General features: G+C 43.6%; 1 protein-coding gene and 1 pseudogene across 1 annotated transcript in view; one reads left to right on the top strand and one right to left on the bottom strand.

Moving 5' to 3' along the window:
* The window catches only part of SCD5 (stearoyl-CoA desaturase 5), a 171,344-nt gene that overhangs the window by 93,612 nt on the left and 58,776 nt on the right, over positions 1-18,956 (top strand). Inside the window, 1 exon segment of the mRNA NM_001193798.1 lies at positions 1,993-2,123. Within this exon segment, the coding sequence (NP_001180727.1) occupies positions 1,993-2,123 (131 nt within the window).
* On the bottom strand, positions 13,179-16,258 carry LOC106998321 (solute carrier family 66 member 2-like; annotated as a pseudogene).

Raw genomic sequence — 18,956 nt, forward strand, 5'->3', positions numbered from 1 at the left:
GTCCTGCAGGACCATCCCTGAGTTCTCTAGGCTGCTCCATATATTTTTTAATTCCTGCTTTTGTTTTTGTTTTTGGCTTGAGCTAACCAGAATCAATGACTCTTGTTTGCATCCAGACTGCCATACTTGTTTGTTGCTTATGATTCTGTCATCTTGTGATTCTGGTTTCTATTGATTTAGCACCTTTCTCTGTGAGGTATGAGCTACTTGGTAAAGTATTTGGCATTACCCATTACTCCTTTTATCCCCTTAAAGTCACCAGTTCTGTGTCTGAATATTTCATTACCTCAGAACCAGCTGGTAAGCATCCATCTGAACACTTGTTTGAATATGAGTCTTCACAAAGATCATAGAAGAAAAATTAAGAACAGAATTAGCACTGTCAAAATAGGAAAACTGAATCCTGTTAATGGGAGAGCCCATAAATCCTCACATTCATCCCAGAATGTGTTTTTGTGGTTTTTCCTCATTTAAGCCATGACCAGAGGGTTGGTTTCCTCCCCAGAGCTTCAGCAGAATTTAAGCATCAGAAATCCAGTGCAAGCTAGTTTAAGCAAGAAAATGAAGTCTGTTGGCTCGGGTAACTAGGACATACTGTGGAGGCTCCCAGGATCAAAAGAAGAATGACAGAGCTCCTAGGTCAGCAACCAGTGACTCAAGACAGGTTTAGCTCTTGTGGGCATCTTCATTGTCTTCATGTCTCACTTTCTTGGCCTCAAGATTTGCTGTTGTAATCAGGTTTTCTCAGCTTGGTAATATGTAATGTTTGGTAAACCCTAGCTTAGACTTTGAGCCACAAGAGAGAAAATCATTGGTTCAGGTGTTTATTCTCATGTCCCAGAAGACAGGGCACTATGCTAGGCAAGGGCCAGGTCACATGGCCAAATTCCAGTTGTTAGAAGAAGGACCATGGGAAACCAACAGCCACTACTGCACAGAACAGGCGCTGCTGTGAACCATTGTCGGTGCCATAGGGATAGACAGAGAACCATGCAAATGACCCCTAAATTATTGGAGATTCCCAAAAGGACAAGACAATGTCAGTGGTAAAGGCCTGACTGGCAAATGTAGATTAGAGTGATCCTTTTTTAGACAATTGTCTTCATGGAGTCTTGGAATTAATTTTATTGCACCCAAGGTCCAGCCTACTGGTGAAATAGAATCACACTGAATTTTTCCATTCTAGATTTTACTTGTTCCCTGACTACTTGATAGTTAAAACAGAGACAAGAAGGCCAGGGATGACAAGGAAAATGTCCATTTCATGGACTCATGACCAAGGTTAAATTACAGTAACAAAGGAGGCCAGAGCTTTTTATTTGCTGCTGCATTCTGTGATTCGTGGGCAGATTGTTGTTTGTTTTTTGCTTTTAACCTTTCAAGTAAGGAATGATTTGTCATGTTCATGAAACCCACATATATTCAGGGACCGCTTATTCTTAGAGTTAAGGGTAAACCTTGTTTTTAGAACCAAATCAATATAGATTGAGATCAAGATTGGTCAAACACTTCTGGAAGATGTAATATTGTGCTCTCTTTAAATATGTTTATTGACACCAATAATGGGCACTGCCACTTAGAAATATGCTCTTCATATATCTCTCACCCTTTAATGGGTGCCAATTAAGAGGTGACGTAGAGCTCAATCTCTGCCCTGCTGAGAGTGTACGTGTGAGATTGAATTGCGAATGTACATTGACATGGTTGTGACTTTGCATCAAGACTGGCAAGAAACATTAGCAAATAAAAGATTTGCTGTAGGGAAAAATATTCAAAGGTCAAAGTTTGCTGAAGAAAGTTCTCTGCTTATGCATGGTACTTGGATGCTACAAATCAAAAGGGCTGCCTCCTCTCAAGTTGTTGATTCTTCATGTCGCAGATTTCTCCCCTGACACCATTTCATGTGAGTCCCTGTTCAGGAGAGAAAAAGCATGGGGGATGTTTGAAAGCTCGGGGACCATTGTTGATGTTGTCCCTGCTTGTGTCTTGCAGCCTACTTCTGCTTCCTCCTGGCCGCTCTGGGTGTGACAGCTGGTGCCCATCGCTTGTGGAGCCACAGGTCCTACAAGGCCAAGCTGCCTCTGAGGATATTTCTGGCTGTCGCCAACTCCATGGCTTTCCAGGTGAGGATGGAGGGTCCTCTCTGTGTTGGGGGACCCAGTGCAGAAGGCAGTGTGGGAGGAGGGGAAAGATGGGTTGACACCCCTCCATCCCGTCCTAGACTCAGTGTTCAGGCCCCAAGCACGCCCAGTCTATCCCAAGTTTTTATCTCTTTGTAGCTTTTAGATACGGTAAAATGTCCCCTGGGGGGTTTTGTGCCCTAAGGCATGCTGAACTACTGAGGGGAAGGGAGACTCCTCTATCCAGAGCCCATGCTGTGAACATACCCTGAAAGCCTCAACATTTGTCCAGCCCTAACCAGGGGCCAAGTTCTGTGATAAGCACACTGGTACACATATAGTATTTGATCCACACAGTAGCCCTGTGAGCTAGATGCTACACATCTCCATTTTACAAATGAGGAGAATGAGGTTCAGTGAGGTAAAAGAACCTGCCCAAATCACATACCTAAAAAATAGTACATTCAGGGCTAGGCGAATGCAGGCCAGCCTGACTCCAAGTTATTGCTCTTCCAAAACCGAGTCCTGAGGTAGCCCTGCGAGGTCCTGGTGGAAAGACTATTCCATCTGAAGTTTGAAGACTCAGGGATTTTACTCTGATGGGTGCTAGCTGTGAATCACTTCCTCAACTTCAGTTTCTTTATCTGTAAAAATAAGAACAAAACTTCATTCTCAGGGTTGTTATAAACTCAATGAAAACTGCAAGGGGCTATAAAAATGTAAGAGACGGTCATCACTGTACTAGGATTGGGCCATATTCTTTAGGACTATTCCAGCCCTAGGCCATTCCCCACCTCCTTGGGTACTTTCCTTGGGTACTTTTGGTTTGGTCATGGATCTCTGTTTTCCCAATTCCTAATCTGAGTGAGAACAACTTGTTTTCAAAATTTCTGCCCACATATGAGTGTAGATGATTCTGGGCCCCATGCATTTTCACTCATTGGGAAGGAATCATGATTGCCAAAAGTGCTCTAGGGTCCAGGGAAACAGGTGACCCAGGAGCTTCCCTGTGGCCCTCAGACACACAGCTCACGTGGCCACGTCTGCCATGGGCTTCCCACTCCTACGAGACAACCTGATGTGGAATATTTCTCTAAGTGCTCTTGTAGCTCAGAATTCATTTCCTTATTTTAGGCTTCTCTCATACAGTTTGACTTTTCATAAGGTAAATAGGATATAACACAATAGGTCAATTAGGGAACACAATTGGTGATGTGTATATATACTGCTTGTAATTCAAGCACAGTCAGGAATTAGTACTGAGGTTCTAGGAAATAAGCTATTAAGCATAAGGGAGCAGTTGGCAGCTTCCTGGTTCCATGTCCATGTGTTCACCACTGGCAGTGTGAACTATGCTGCACTTTATTTTGACTTCAACCATCTTATTTCAGTGTTGTGCTTTCAAAATAATAATTGACTTAGGCCTTAGATGACGTTCAGGACCTAACTTGATAATTTTCATTTCTTGTGTTCAAGCAATCCTTTCTTAATAGCCTCCAATGACACACTCATGTAGTTATAAAACATTTCATTATTGGACTTTTTTTCCAAGATAAGTAACTTGTAGCTGAAGCTTAAAACTCTGATTTTTTTTTTTCTCATGAAACTATTTGTTTATAACTCAAAATTTGAAAACCTAAGTTTTCTTAACAAAACACCACATAACAGAATATTAGATTGTGATTTAAAATTTATTTTAAGGAGAAAGTACACTGTAGATGGAAGTACCCAGGTCCTAGAATAAATTCTTGGCTCTGCCATTTGCTAGATGTGAGCCTTTCTGCAAGTATCAGTTCCTTTATCTGCAAGGGGGGCAATAATAATATTTGCCTCACAGAGTTGCTGGGAAGATAAAATAATGAATAAAAAGTACCAAGCTTATGGTAGCACCTGGTGAATATTGTTCTCACTTTCTCTTTTATGAGAATTGATATATTGTTTAATTGGTTTCTGTATGCTAATGTCTGTCATATAGAAAACAATACATGATTGTTAGGTAAATAAAAAAAATGAACAGCTTTAAAATGTAGTTTTAGAAACTATCCGATTTGAACTATGCATACTTTTTCAAGGCCCACATTTGTAGTGGATTTTAAAAATTCATTCAACAAATACTTATTGAGCACCTACTATGTGGCAGGCACTGAGAAGGCACAGTGAGAATAACAATGAGCAAAGAGTCACAAGCCTCGCCTTCATGGAGCTTTTCTGTCTAGCAGGATACTAGAATCCCCACAGGTTCCCAGTGGAAATTTCAGTGTTTCATGGGCCTGGGGTTTTATAACAACGTCTCGTAGACCTAGGTGGAAGGTACCTCTGTAAGATCAGCATAGGGCCAGTTTCCATAACATGCAGAACTGTGTCAGTGGGAGAGCACCAGAACAGAACTAGAACTAGTCAGTGTCTAGAACAGTTTCTTTAAACCACTTAACCCTGTGAGGAGAACAACCTGGGGAAGTGAAAAAATGCTATGATTTGCCAGTGTAGGGTGGTGACTTATAACCCTGACTTAATGCAGTCATTGATTTAGTTGCCCTTTGATAATCCATGGGTTTTTAAAGATAGTTTCAAAGATTCTCTCTCTTCTCTCCTTCACCAGAATGGTCATGCCATTGGCCAAAATGGACAAGTCATGCCATAGCTGTCTCTGTTTGGGAGCAGCAGGGCTTTTGCTAGATGCTACAAACAAGACCTTGAGCATTAAGAACAGTGTTCTTAAAGTTGAGACTTAAACATTTTAAACTCCTTTTCTTTTTCTTCTGTAGAAGATGTATGTGTGGGGCTGAGAGGCAACAGTAGGAAAGGTGGAGATACTTTTAGTCTAAAAAGATGATGATGGGCTGGGCGTGGTGGCTCATGCCTGTAATCCCAGCACCTTGGGAGACCAAGGCGAGTGGATCACCTGAGATCAGGAGTTCAAGAGCAGCCTGGCCAACATGGCAAAACCTCGTCTCTACTAAATACAAAAGTTAGCCGGGCATGGTGGTGCATGCCTGTAGTCCCAGCTACTTGGGAGGCTGAAACAGGAGAATCACTTGAACTCAGGAGGCAGAGGTTGCAGTGAGATGAGATCATGCCACTGCACTCCAGCCTGGGTGACAGAGTGAGACTCCATCTCAAAAAAAGAAAAAAAAAAAGATGATGATGAGGCAGGAATGCCTGACAAGGAGCTATATAAAATCCTCTGTCCCCTCTGAACCCTTGTATTCAGCAAAGATCCCCTGAGTTCCTCTCTGGTCTATCCTCCTTCCTTGCCAGTAGGATGAAGTCAACCTAAAGACTGCTTGCAACTTCCTTATAATTTGCTCCAAGTCAAAGATGGACCCAGGTGACATATTCCTGTTCTCCAAGAGTTAAGTTTTCACAGGCAAGAGCCAGGATTCGGATTTGTGCTGTCACGCTCATGCATCTGCTCCTACTGGCTGCATCTGGGTCTCTCATGGATCCAGTCCAATCAAAAGCACCTACTAGATGCTTCAGCCCACTCCCTCATGGCTCATATTTCCTCATCAAGTCATGGTAATGAGGCATTGGATTGAGAGCTGGAAGAGAACTAAAGGGATTTAGCTTAAGTTCTGTATTTTGCAGAGGAGTAAACAGAGAATACCAATGACTTCTCAAAGTTCACACAGCTAATTAGTGGATAGACTGAAAGCCCACTCTCCTGATTCAGGCCACCCATTAGATATTCTTATATGCTGCCCTACAGCGTGATTTCTAAACAATACAGAATTGAGTCTTTTTTTTTTTTTTTAATCCTCTCTGACAGTCTGTCTTTTAATTGGTGTATTTAGACCATTCACACTTAAAGTAATTATTGATATAGTTGGAGTAATATCTACCAAGTTACCAATTATTGATATAGTTGGATCAATATCTACCAAGTTTCTGTTTTCCATTTGCTGCCCTTTTTCTTACTTTTAATTTGTGTATTCTACTCTTTTTCTATTTTTATGTGGTTTCAATGCACCATTTTGTATAAGTCTATTTTCTCTCTTCTCTTTTTTTTTTTTTTTTTTGAGACGGAGTCTCGCTCTGTCGCCCAGGCTGGAGTGCAGTGGCCAGATCTCAGCTCACTGCAAGCTCCGCCTCCTGGGTTTACGCCATTCTCCTGCCTCAGCCTCCCAAGTAACTGGGACTACAGGCGCCCGCCACATTGCCCGGCTAGTTTTTTTGTATTTTTTTTAGTAGAGACGGGGTTTCACCATGTTAGCCAGGATGGTCTCGATCTCCTGACCTCGTGATCCACCCGTCTCGGCCTCCCAAAGTGCTGGGATTACAGGCTTGAGCCACCGCGCCCGGCCTCTCCTCTCTTAACATATCAATTATACTTCTTTTTAAAAAAATTTTATGGATTGCCCTAGAATTTGTAATATACACTTACAGCTAATCTAAACCCACTTTCAAATAACACTATACCACTTCATAATAGTATCTGTAGTAACACAAGGACCTTATAACAGTCTATTCCCAATTTCTCCCTCCTGTCTTTTAAGACGTTGTTGTCATTCATTTTACATATCCATAAGCTATAATCACTAAACAAATTGTTACTATTCTTATTTTGAACAAATTGTTATGTGTTAGATTAAGAATAAGGAAAATAAAAGTTTCTATTTTACCTTCACTTATGTGGATCCGGGTTTCTGATATAATTTTCCTTCTCTCTGAAGAACTCCTTTTACCATTTTCTGCAAGGCAAGTATACTGGTGACAAATTCCCTCAATTTTGGTTTGTCTGAGAATGTCTTTTTTTTTTTTTTTTTTTTTAGAGACAGGATCCCACTCTGTCACCCAGGCTGGAGTGCAGTGGAGCAGTCATGGCTCACTGCAGCCTTGAACTCCTGGGCTTAACCACCCCTCCCACCTCAGCCTCCCTAGTAGCTAGGACTACAGGCACATAGCACCACACCCAGCTTGAGAAAGTCTTTATTTCTACTTCATTTTCAAAGAGTAATTTTGCTGAGTACAGAATTCTAGGTGGGTGGATTTTTCTGTTTTAATATTTAAATATTTTATTTCACTTTCTTCTTGCTTGCACGGTTTCTGAAGAGAAACCTAGTATAATTCTTCTCCTCTCTCCTCTATAGGTAAGGAGGGATTTTTTCCGCTCTGGCTTCTTTCAAGATTTTCTCTTTGTCTTTGATTTTCTGCAGTTTGAATATGATAATACCTAAGTACTAGCCAGGCATGGTATAAACCCTAAGTGTAGGGTTTTTTGGTGTGTATCCTGTTTGGGGTTTTCTGAGTTTCCTGCATCTATGGTTTGGTGCTTGTCACTAGTTTGGAAAATTCTCAGCCATTATTACTTAAATATCTTCTTTTTCTTTTTTATCTTTTTTGAGATGGAGTCCCACTCGGTTGCACATGCTGGAGTGCAGTGGTGTGATCTTGACTCACTGCAACCTCTGCCTCCTAGGTTCAAGCGATTCTCTTGCCTCAGCCTCCCAAGTAGCTGGGATTACAGGTGTGCGCCACCACACCCAACTTATTTTTGCATTTTTAGTAAAGACAAGGTTTCACCATGTTGACCAGGCTAGTCTCAAACTCCTTTCCTCAAGTGATCCACCTGCCTAGGCCTTCCAAAGTGCTGGGATTGGGCCAGGCGTGGTGGCTCAAGCCTGTAATCCCAGCAGTTTGGGAGGCTGAGGCCGGTGGATTATGAGGTCAAGAGGTCGAGACCATCCTGGTCAACATGGTGAAACCCCGTGTCTACTAAAAATACAAAAATTAGCCAGGCGTGGTGGTGCACACCTGTAGTCCCAGCTACCTGAGAGGCTGAGGCAGGAGAATTGCTTGAACCTGAGAGGCGGAGGTTGCAGTAAGCTGAGATCGTGCCACTGCACTCCAGCCTGGTGATAGAGCAAGACTCTGTCCCCAAAAAATAAAATAAAATACAAAGTGCTGGGATTACAGGCATGAGCCATTGGGCCATTGCACTCCAGCCTGGGGAACAAGACTGAAACTGTCTCAAAAAAAAAAAAAAAATTAGCCAGGCATGGTGGCATGTGCCTGTAGTCCCAGCTACTTGGGAGGCTGAGACATGATAATCGCTTGAACCTGGGAGGCTGAGGTTGCAGTGAGTTGAGATTGTGCCACTGCCCTCCAGCCTGGGCGACAGAGCAAGACTCCATCTCAAAAAAAAAAAAAAAAAGTCATTGATAATGCCCCTACAAAGTAGGTACTATTATTTTCCTCATTTGATAGGCTAGAAAACAGAAAAGTGGTTATGTAACCTGTCCAAGGACATTCGGATTTATGTGACAGAAGAGGGGTTGAAATGTAAGCATCTGGACTCCAGAAGTCACCCTGTTACTGCTGTGCTGTAATGCAATAGTCCTCAGCCTTTGTGGCACTAGGGACCAGTTTCATGAAAGACAATTTTTCCATAGATGGTGAGGTGTGGGGTTGGTTTCAAGATGATTCAAATACATAACATTCATCATTAGATTCTCATACCAGTCCATGGCCCGGGGATTGTGGACCCTGCTCTAATGCCTCTCCCAGTGTCCAAATACACATTTATCCTTTCATTCAGCAAATACGTGTGTTAAGCATTGTTCCAGGCACAGGAGAACAAGACAGACAAGGTCCCTGTCCTCATAACGTGTGTACTACAGTAGGAGAGAGCGCAAAAGAACATGTGAGCAAATGAACAAACAAATGTATTCAGAGAGAGAAGGATATAAAGAATTAAACAGAGTAACGTCACATGGAGGGCACCTTTAGAAAGTGTGATCAGAGAAGACCTTGCTGAGGAGGTGGCATTAGTGCTGAGACCTGAAGGAGAGGAGGTTAGAGGGAGAGCATCCAGAGGGAGGAGTCAAAGCAAATGCAGGAACTAGGATGCTGTGTTCAAGGAGCAGAAAGATGGCCAGCATGGCTGGTCCATGTGAGTGCAAGGCTGGAGTGGGTGACAGGGGCCACATCAGTGCAGGGCTTTGTCAGGCAGAGTTCAGATATTGTTCTACATATCACAGGAAGGCACTGCCAGGTCTTAGGCAGGGAGTGACATGGCCTCATGCATTTCCATGGCTTGAGTAAGCCTCAGACCACAGTCAGGAGACCCCAAAGAGTTTGTGCCAGGTTCAGGATCATAGGCCATACCCCAAGGCTGGGTCTCTGTGGGGTGTGCCTGTCAAGGAGGGAGACTTGTATGCGAGGCAGCATCCTCAAGTACAGCTCGTGCTGTTAGCAGCAGCATGCAGTGGCAGTTGTGTAGAAGAGAACAAAGCACCAGAACTTTAGTGCAGCTCAGGAATCCTTAACCTTATGTGGCTCTCTGTGGCTTCTAAGTCTCCCTTCAGAAATCCTGCTTCAGTGTTGCCACCTTTCCTAGCCATGAGCCCAAGCTTCAGAAGTGGTCCTGACCCGGATGTCCTGACAGGTTTTCCTGGTGTGATTTTGGAAGGTGATTTGCACATCATGCCTCACATTGTCTTCTTCCACAGCATTTCACCGTCCTAGGCACATTTGGGACATTTGGAAGTCATGTGCAAAGAGCAAATAGCTTGGTGGTCTCTAAGCAATGATGCCGTACGGTGATTTATCAGTTCATTAAAGCGTTGTCATTCCATGCATGCTGCATTGTAACCCCTTCCATCACGCGGAATACTCCGACAGCCAAAGTGGTGCAGGTGGGAGGTGGCCTAACGAGTGAGTGAGAGAGCAAGGAAGAGAGAGAGAAAGGAAACCAGGAAACTCTCCAGAGGCTGCTGAGTGGGGTACGGCATTTTCTTTCTGCACTTACCTGGTGGGATTAATTATACTTTCTACCAACAAAAATGAACCGATTTTTAAGGTGGAAAATAAAAAGTGAACCGATTTTTAAGGTGGAAAATAAAATTTCCCCACCCCTAAGATGCCTTACTTGCTTATTTGTTGGGGATCTAGGTCAGTGAAAGTAGGTGAGATGAGAGAAATCACCTAAGAAAATGAACCTCAAGGGGATGAAAATGTGACAGTCTGAGCAAGAGGGTGATTAGACAGATGGACAGACCAACCAACGGGGCTGGTCTGTTTCTCACAGCACCATCTCCAGATACGCTGGGAACTCTTTAATGCAGACCGTACCTGCTTTGTACAATGGGTATATTTCTAACCACTTTAAGGCGATTAGATTTTTGTAAACCAAAAAAACCACAATACTTTAAAGAGTTTTTATTTAAAGAAATATTTGGTAGAGATAATTTTTATAAACAAATACTATCAGATTTTATGTTAATTTAGCCTGGCATCTGTATTGGAAGAAAGATACTGTTGTTGGAGGTGAATTCCGCATGCTGTCCTGTCAATTGGGAATCTATTTGGAAACACATTTTCAAGCTTTGTGTTTCATTCTGTCTGCTCTTCCTGAAGATCTTTAGAAGTGCTGCACGCAGTGAACCTCCTTAATCATGTATTTTCTCCCAACCTTTCTTTGTCTTGGAACCACAGAAGGTTAGAGCTGGGATCACAGGCGGTTAGAATTGGGGAACCTTAGAAGCCACGAGTCTAATTCTTTTCCAACAGCTGAATAAACTAAGGACCAAATGTCTGAGCTTATTTTGTTTATTTTTCCCAAACCGTCTCCAAAAATGTTTATGGACATTGAAGAACACTGTATTGCAATGCAATTCTTTGACAGGTCATTTCTCCCTGTACCTGTCACTAGCCATTTGGGCTGAGACAGCACAATGTCATTGCATATTCTTTATTCCATTGCTAGCCTTCCAGACACTCTTACGTTGCTGCTTTCTAGATTTCCCAACCCACTGATTATTTTGCATTTTGGATGATTTCTCCCCCAGCTGCCTTCATTTGCATTTTTCCAAAATCAAATCTCATTGTGATAATTTCTATTCATACTTCTAACCTCTTTAGATCCATCTGTGTTATTCCTCTGTGCTCAATGATGTCTGCAGCACCTCCTAATTTAGTACCAATCAGAAATGTTATTAACAAAATGTGTAAGCTTTGTTCCCAGACATTAATGAAGATATGAAATGAAACAGATCTAACAGACACAGTGAGGCCTTCTGTTAGTGGCCTCTTCCCCACACCCTTATTAGATATTGAACTGTTTTTCATCATTGGTCCTTGTTTATCAAAGTTCAGGCTTTTCAATCATCGTGTTCCAATTCCTATTAATGCCAGCCAGCGCTCTTGTCACAGGATTATCTCAGGAATGCCGCCTCAATGCCTTATCAAGCTCCAAAGATACATGTCTACAGGAGTCATTGAATCAGCAATTTTAATTAATGATAATATTTATTGAGTTTCAGATGCCAAATGGAAATTTCTAGCTTTGTTTTTAAAAACTCTTTTAGAAGGCAGAAACATTTGATTATTTTTACCTTCTTCCATTTGAATCTTTCATAGCTTTTCATGTAAATCTGCTGTTTAATTACCATTACATTTAAAAGTGCGTAAGCCACTATGTGCTTGTGAGGAACACAAGTAATATCTAAGAAGTGGCCCTTGGATGAGGAGCTTATAATCTGAAAGAGCTGGCTAGACTTGTGTGCAATAAAGACTCATAAAAAGACAACGTAGAGTTAAATTGCTCAAAAGTGTCACACTGACTCTTAGGACTGCAGAAATTTGAATATGGGCTAGAATCGTTGGACAAAGCCTACTGCAGAAGGGGAGATTTGAGCTGCACGTGAAAACGATTTGTCTAGGCAGAGAAGAAGAGGAGGGTAGGGACACATCTGAGCAAAGGTAGGGAGAGAGGAATGATTAGAATATACTGTAGGAGGTCACAGCATAGTTAGAAAATCACCCAGATTGAAGAAGTAAGCTGACAGGGTATAGTGTGTTACAAATCTGGCTACCTGTGTGACGTGTCTCATTGGATGTCTCTTAGGCTTCTCAAACTCAGCATGCCCCAATTCAAAGTTGTGACTCTACCTTCTCCCCGAAACTGTTCTTCTGTTCTTCTCCTAGCTTTCCCACCAGAAGTCTGGGTGTCATCCATGATTTCTCCATTTCCCTAATTATCCCTCACCAATTTTTAAGCCATTCTCTTCAGTTCTACCACTAAATTACATCTTTAGTCTGCACACTTCTCATTTTTACCACCTTTTAGTTCAAGATCAACTTTTTCCTAGGCTACTGCAAAAGCCTCCTGAACTGGTCTTCCTGATTCAATGCTTGCCCCTCTCTATATTACAGCCAGAGAGAGCTTATTGGAAATTAAACGACTCTCCAGCTAAATAAATAAATAAATATTTCAGTGGCTTAGCATTGTATTTGGAATGAAATCCAACCTCATTATTATGTTCTATGGGGCCCTGCGTGATCAGGGCCTTGCACACCAGTTCTCTGTGTCCACCCCAAGTTGGTGTACTTCAGTGTAATTCTGACTATAACCACCCAGGGTGAACATCGGATCCCACAAGTTAAAGGCTGAGTGCTCCGCATGGCTGCCCCCGCTTCAGACGCCTGCTGCAAGGGTTGCAGGACAGTAGTGGGGTCCCCACGCTACCTGTACTTCTGAATGACCAGTGGTAAGTTTGGGGTTTCCACAATCTTCTCAGGTTTGATAATTCACTAGAACAACACACAGAACTCAAGAAAGTGCTATACTTACAAGTATAGTTAACCCTTGAACAGAATGGGTTTGAAACTGCGCAGCTTCACTTAAATGCATGGATTTTCTTCTGCCTCTGCCACCTCTGAGACAGCAGGACCAGCCCCTCTTCCTGTCAGCCTACTCAATGCGAAGATGATGACGATGAAGACCTTTATGATGACCCACTTCCACTTAATGAATAGGAAATATATTTTTTCTTCTTATGATTTGCTTTTTTTTTTTTTTCCTGGATCTGCAAAGAGTTATTGATTCAAAGTCGCCACATGGTGGGGGTACAAACATTCATCAGTCACTGCGCATGCAATTGGTGACATTTTCATGTGGAGGCAATTACCACCACAGATATCTTCTTTCATTAAAAAATAAAGTAAAATTTTCAAAGCCTCTTACAGGCCAGAGGGCTAAGAACAAGATCCTCACTCAAATACTCAAGAGTTTTCCTGAGGAAAACTCAGGAGTTGGAAACAGCTTTGAACATTTTCTCACCGGCCACAGCAAATAACGCTAAAGTCATAGAGCTTTGGCACCAACAGCATCAACATCTGCACAGGAAGTGGCCCCTCTGCCCAGCAGAAGGGAACATGATGCCTGTGGGAGCCGCGGGGAAGCATCTGAGAACTCCAGGGTCTGGAGTCAGCACAGAGCTGCTAAGCACGGTGTGGGCTTGTGTTAAACTGAAAAGGTGGGGAGTGGAGATTTGGGGTGACCAGTGGTTCCCACCACAGCCAGAGGCAGCAGACTCAGAACTGTGGGACCCAACATGCCTGGGTGGACAGTGGACAGAGGACGGTGGCAGAGGCGCCTGTGGCTAGGCTGCTGCCCATGCTCTGGAGGTTGCCTCGGACCCGAGACCCCAGGACAGCAGTAGCAGAGTGTGAGATGGGCCATCCCAGCAGCCAGACCCTGCATAGGGTGCCACGCACCCTGCCCTCCACATCCCGTCTTATGACTGGAGGACGCCTCTGTGTCCTGGACGATGGACATCAAAGCTGTGTCCGGCCAGTGTGTGCAATATCCAGAGGAAAAGGACTCTTCCCAAATGGAATCCTCCTCAGGAATGTGGCAGGGCTGTGTCTATACAGCCTCTGCCCTCAGCCCCCTCAGCCTTCCCACGCACCCAGGAGGACCTCTTTGTCTGTCTGGGGGACCCCTAGCACTCGAAGAGAACCAGAGGCTCTGGCTGGAACACCCCCAAGCATGCTCTGGACAATACCCAGCAAGCTCAGACATGGGCCTGCCTCTCACCCCAGGGGTGTTCCAACACAGGGCCCTGTAGAACATAATAATGGGGTTGGATTTCATTCTAAATATAATGCTAAGCCACTGATTTATTTATTTATTTTGCTGGAGAGTCGTTTAATTTCCAATAAGCTCTCTCTGGCTACAATATAGAGAGGGGCAAGCATTGAATCAGGAAGACCAGTTCAGGAGGCTTTTGCAGTAGCCTAGGAAAAAAGTTGATCTTGAACTAGAAGGTGGTAAAAATGAGAAGTGTGCAGATTCAAGATATAATTTAGTGGTAGAACTAAAGGCATTGGCTTAAGGATTGGTGAGGGATAATTAGGGAAATAGGGACACCCAATGAGAGATGTCACACCAGCATCTCCCAGGAAGAGGCCAGCCTAGAAGCTAGGCACGCAGATCCCACTGTTGGGCAAGGTCAGAGGCACCAGAGCCGAGTATCAGGAGGCACTCATTCTGCAGGCCCTTGAGATGCCAACTCTGGCCAGAAAACCCAGAGCACAGGTGCCACTGCATCCCTACAATCGGGAGCAGAGCAGACTCAGCCCTGCCCTCTGTGCCCACCCCACTGGGCAGCAGAGGCCATCCCCATCCTACCAGGGTGTCTGATCAGGGTCACACTGAGTCCAAAGTCTCTTCTCCCAGGACTTTCAGGGTCTCCTGATACCGGGTCTCCTGATACCAGGTCTCCTCCTCACTGCCCCAGCCCCAGCCCCAGCCTTGAGACTTGCCTGGGCCCCCCCGGCACGTGGATCCTACTTATCCCCAGCTGCAGCCTCTCCCCCAGGGAAGCCGTCTTGTGGGCTGAGGCAGATCTGAGAGGCTGGGACCAGGACTTGAATAAGATTGGAGAAGGTTCCTGAGGGCTGCTGCTCCTCAGCGGACTGGAGTTTGCCTTCTGGTGTGTTTATGAACACATCTCAGGTTCAGGCTGGGTGTCTTTTGAGAGGAAGTGGGAAAAGACATTTGCCTTTTCCATCACCTTAAAATCACTGGAGACCCAGCCCTTGGGTGTGAAATCCACTGTGGCCACCCCCAGCAGTGGTGAGCCAAGTGTCGGCCTGGCTGCCCTGAGAGCCCCACGCAGCCGCTGATGGAGAGCCTGACATGGGATACCGCCTCTCCACTCAGGGGCTGCGACGCCTGCTCTCCACATAGGGAGAACAGACGCCAGCCGGCAGTCACACATCTTTTTCCTCCCTGGCCAGCTCAGAAGTGCTTTGGCCATGGTGGGGTGTGTTGCGTGGAGCGCTGGCTTCTCAGGGTGGTGGGTGAAGGGTCCCAGGAACTAAGAAAAGGCCATTGTGTAGGTAGCATGGTGCTAGGACAAGCCTGGTACGAAATGAGGTCTGAGACACATGATGCTATAATAAAGAATATATCTGGTCTTCGTGCCTGGATGGCAGGTCCACCAGCACCTGCAGCAGGCGCAGTCCAAGAGCTGCATGGGCAGCTCTCAGCAGGAAGTAGGTGATCCTGAGGGCACTGCCCTTGTCCTCATGAGTGCTCTGGATGCTCATGTCCTCAGGACCCGTGGCAGTGGTTGCAATAGAGCTGGGGCAGGTCCATCATGGCCTCGGTCAGCACGGACAGGAAGCCCAGAGTCTCCACAAACAGGGCCCAGTCGATGGACGGGTCCTGATCTAGCCTGCCATGTCGGCAAAGGCCAAGACACACTCCACATAGTCCAGGAAACTGCTCCGGTGCCAGGAGTGGTGAAGATCCAAGGATTTTATGCTCAGCTCCTTTGCCATGTGGATCTCAGGGCAGAGTTTCACCATCAGCAACATGGACAACATGATTATGCTCTGCTACAAGAGAGGTGACTCAAAATGCCTTCCAAACCAGAAGAATGTCAGTAAAATATTAGCCACCAGTAGCACCAGACACACCTAGATAGAGAAGCCATCAGCATTCTGAGTCCTCTGGATGTGCCTGCACTGCAGGATCTACAGGACCACCCCTCCGAAGACCATGGCCCCAGCTTCCCCCCAGGAAACCAGCTGGTGCAGTGGCACTAGAAGCCAATCTAGGTCTCTGCTTCTATCCGCGACACTTGTGGTGCCCTGTTGGCTAGCCAGCGCCCACCTCTCTAATCACATGGCTGGTCTTTCTGGTGATCTGCTCCCATCCTGAGGCTATCTAGGGACCCATGAAAGTCACCACTAGCATAAGAGTGGAGGAATTTCCTATCACTCAGGAAATTCCAAGAGTTTTTAAAGCTCTGTGTCAAGAACCAGACACAAAGACCAGATACATTCTTTATTATAGCATAATGTGTCTTAGACCTCATCTCGTACCAGGCTTGTCCTAGCACCATGCTACCTACACAATGGCCTTTTCTTAGTTCCTCAATTGTTACAAGTCCTTCCCTCTACCTGGGACAATTCCCCTCTTCCTCCCACACCTCTGCCACCAACTCCTCTCAACCTGAAGATGACCCAGTTAAGAATGGCCTTGCTGGCCAGACGCAGTGACTCAGAGCTGTAATCCCAGCATTTTGGGAGGCCGAGGCAGGTGGATCACCTGAGGTCAGGAGTTCGAGACCAGCCTGACCAACATGATGAAACCCCCGTCTCTACTAAAAATACAAAAATTAGCCACACCTGGTGGCAGGTGCCTGTAATCCCAGCTACTCAGGAGGCCGAGGCAGGAGAATCACTTGAACCTGGGAGGCGGAGGTTGCAGTGAGCCGAGATCACACCACTGTGCTTCAGCCCGGATGACAAGAGTGAGACTCCGTCTCAAAAACAAAAACAAAAAACAAATGGCCTTGCCTATATTAAGGTCCTTTTTTGTTCAGCTCCTTTATTGGCTTCACAGCTCTAATCCCAGTCTAAAATTATTTCACTTATGTTGACTTGATTTACTTTATGTTAGTATTTGTCTCCTCCATAAACTATAAACTCTTTGAGGACACAGCCTCAATTGTCCTGTTTGTTCTTTATCTTCTAGTGCATACCGGTCAGTAAATATCAGTCAAATTAAGGATAAAATGTGGGAAAGATAAGGTTTCTTCCAGCCGAAGAAACCTGTCTGATTTTCAAGAAGAGGAAAAGTTTAGATTTTATAAGAAAAGTAATACACAGAGATTGTCAAATAATAAGCAAAAGAATGATAGATTTTGGGGAGCATGAATGGAAAGAGGATGTTACCAGTATGCCGAATGTATTGTGGAGAGGAAAATTACTGCAGGTGGGAGGCAGTTAGAAGGTTATTACAGAATCCAAGCAAATTGATACAAGCCTGAACAAGGGTGGTAAAGTAGAAATGGAGTGGAAGGGGAAAAGCTGAGATTGTAAAGAAGAGTGCCCATGAAATTTTTGTTTTTAGCTTTCACTTTTATTTTGAAATAATTTTTTCAGGTCTTTTATTTTGAAACTTAAAGAAAAGTTGCAAAAAATCATGAGCTTGTGTATAGCCTTCATGTAGATTCACCAACTCTTAGAGTACTGCTCATTTGCTTTATTCCCTTGCTCTTTCCTCTGTACATGCATGTGCATTTTTATGTATTCTTTTTTTACAAATCATTTGGGAGTAAGTTATAGATATCATGCCCCTTTATTCCCAAATACCTCAGTGTGTATTTCCTAATGACAAAGACACTTTCACATAGACAGAGTACACTTACCAAAGTCAGGGATTTAATGTTGATACCATGCTGTATCCAGGATTCTATAATAGTTCAGGGTCCATTTGAGGATTATGCATTACAATGAATTATAATGTCTCTTTAGATTCCATTCATTTGGAATAGTTCCTTGTTTTTTTAATTTTATGCCATCGATATTTTTGAAATGTACTGGCCAATTAAGTTGTAGAATGTTCCTCCATTTGGGTTTGCTCATGTGATTAGACTCAAACTCTGCGTTTTTGGTGGGAGTACATTAGCATTCTTGTGTCCTTCTCAGCATCGAAAAAGAGGTACATGACATCACTTTGTCACATTATTGGAGGTATGAACTTTGATTATTCGGTTAAGGTGGCATCTGCTAAGTTTCTCCACTATAAGATTGCAATTTTTATTTTGTAATTATTGAACTAATTTATGCAAAGATTATGAGCCTATATAAATATTTTATCTTCATCAAACTTTTACCCAATAGTTTTAGCAAACATTGGTGATTCTTGCCTGAATCAGTTATTGCCATGACAGCTGCAAAATGGTGATTTTGTAACTCTATTATTTCTTCTACATTTGTCAATTGGTATTTTACTGTAAAGAAAAGTGTTTGCTTCTTCCCATGTATTTATAACCCACGGACTCTTTTTTGATTACATGGATTATAATCCATTACTGTTATTATTCATTTTAATGCCCAAATTACCCCAGTTTGTTCAGTGGGAGGCATTACAAATGGACTCCTCTTTCTTTTTAGTATGATGTGTTGCTGTGTTGCCCAGGCTGGTCTTGAACTCCTCAGCCTCCTAAGTAGCTGGGATTACAGATGCACACCACCACACCTGGTTCCTCTGTCATTTCGACATGCTCCATCATTTTTTAAGCACTTCCTTTCCCGCACAACAAAATATACTGAGCTCCCTGTGTACTTTTCCTACCCCAGTCCTGGCACCAGCCATTTCTCCACAGTCCTGATTCCTTTTAGTGGAGAATGGTATTTTAAAAACAAGTTGTGGGAACTAAATATGTTCATTGCTATTGGGTCATCATTGTTTTCTAGGCCCTTTCTTCCCCCTCAATTTTTAACTCATGGAGTAAAGGAGATCTAGCTCAGGAGACTAGAATAATGGTCACATCACTGACCAAAAACCCTCCAAAGCCCAAGTTGAAAAGATTTCCAGAAGACCAACTTATTTACCAAGATTAATGTCTATGCCATTTTAAAAGTGTATGTTAAATGTATGTTTTTTTTAAAAGTGAAAAGTCTTATTTGAATACATTCTCATTGTTAAGAGATTTAAACAAAAGAGTAATAGAAGAAAATATTAAACACTTCTTTCCTTATTTTAAAACTTTAAGTTTTATTGGCACTTTTTAAACTACTAAGGTTGACTTT

This window comes from Macaca mulatta, chromosome 5 (genome assembly GCF_049350105.2).
Source record: "Macaca mulatta isolate MMU2019108-1 chromosome 5, T2T-MMU8v2.0, whole genome shotgun sequence".
Lineage (NCBI taxonomy): Eukaryota > Metazoa > Chordata > Mammalia > Primates > Cercopithecidae > Macaca > Macaca mulatta.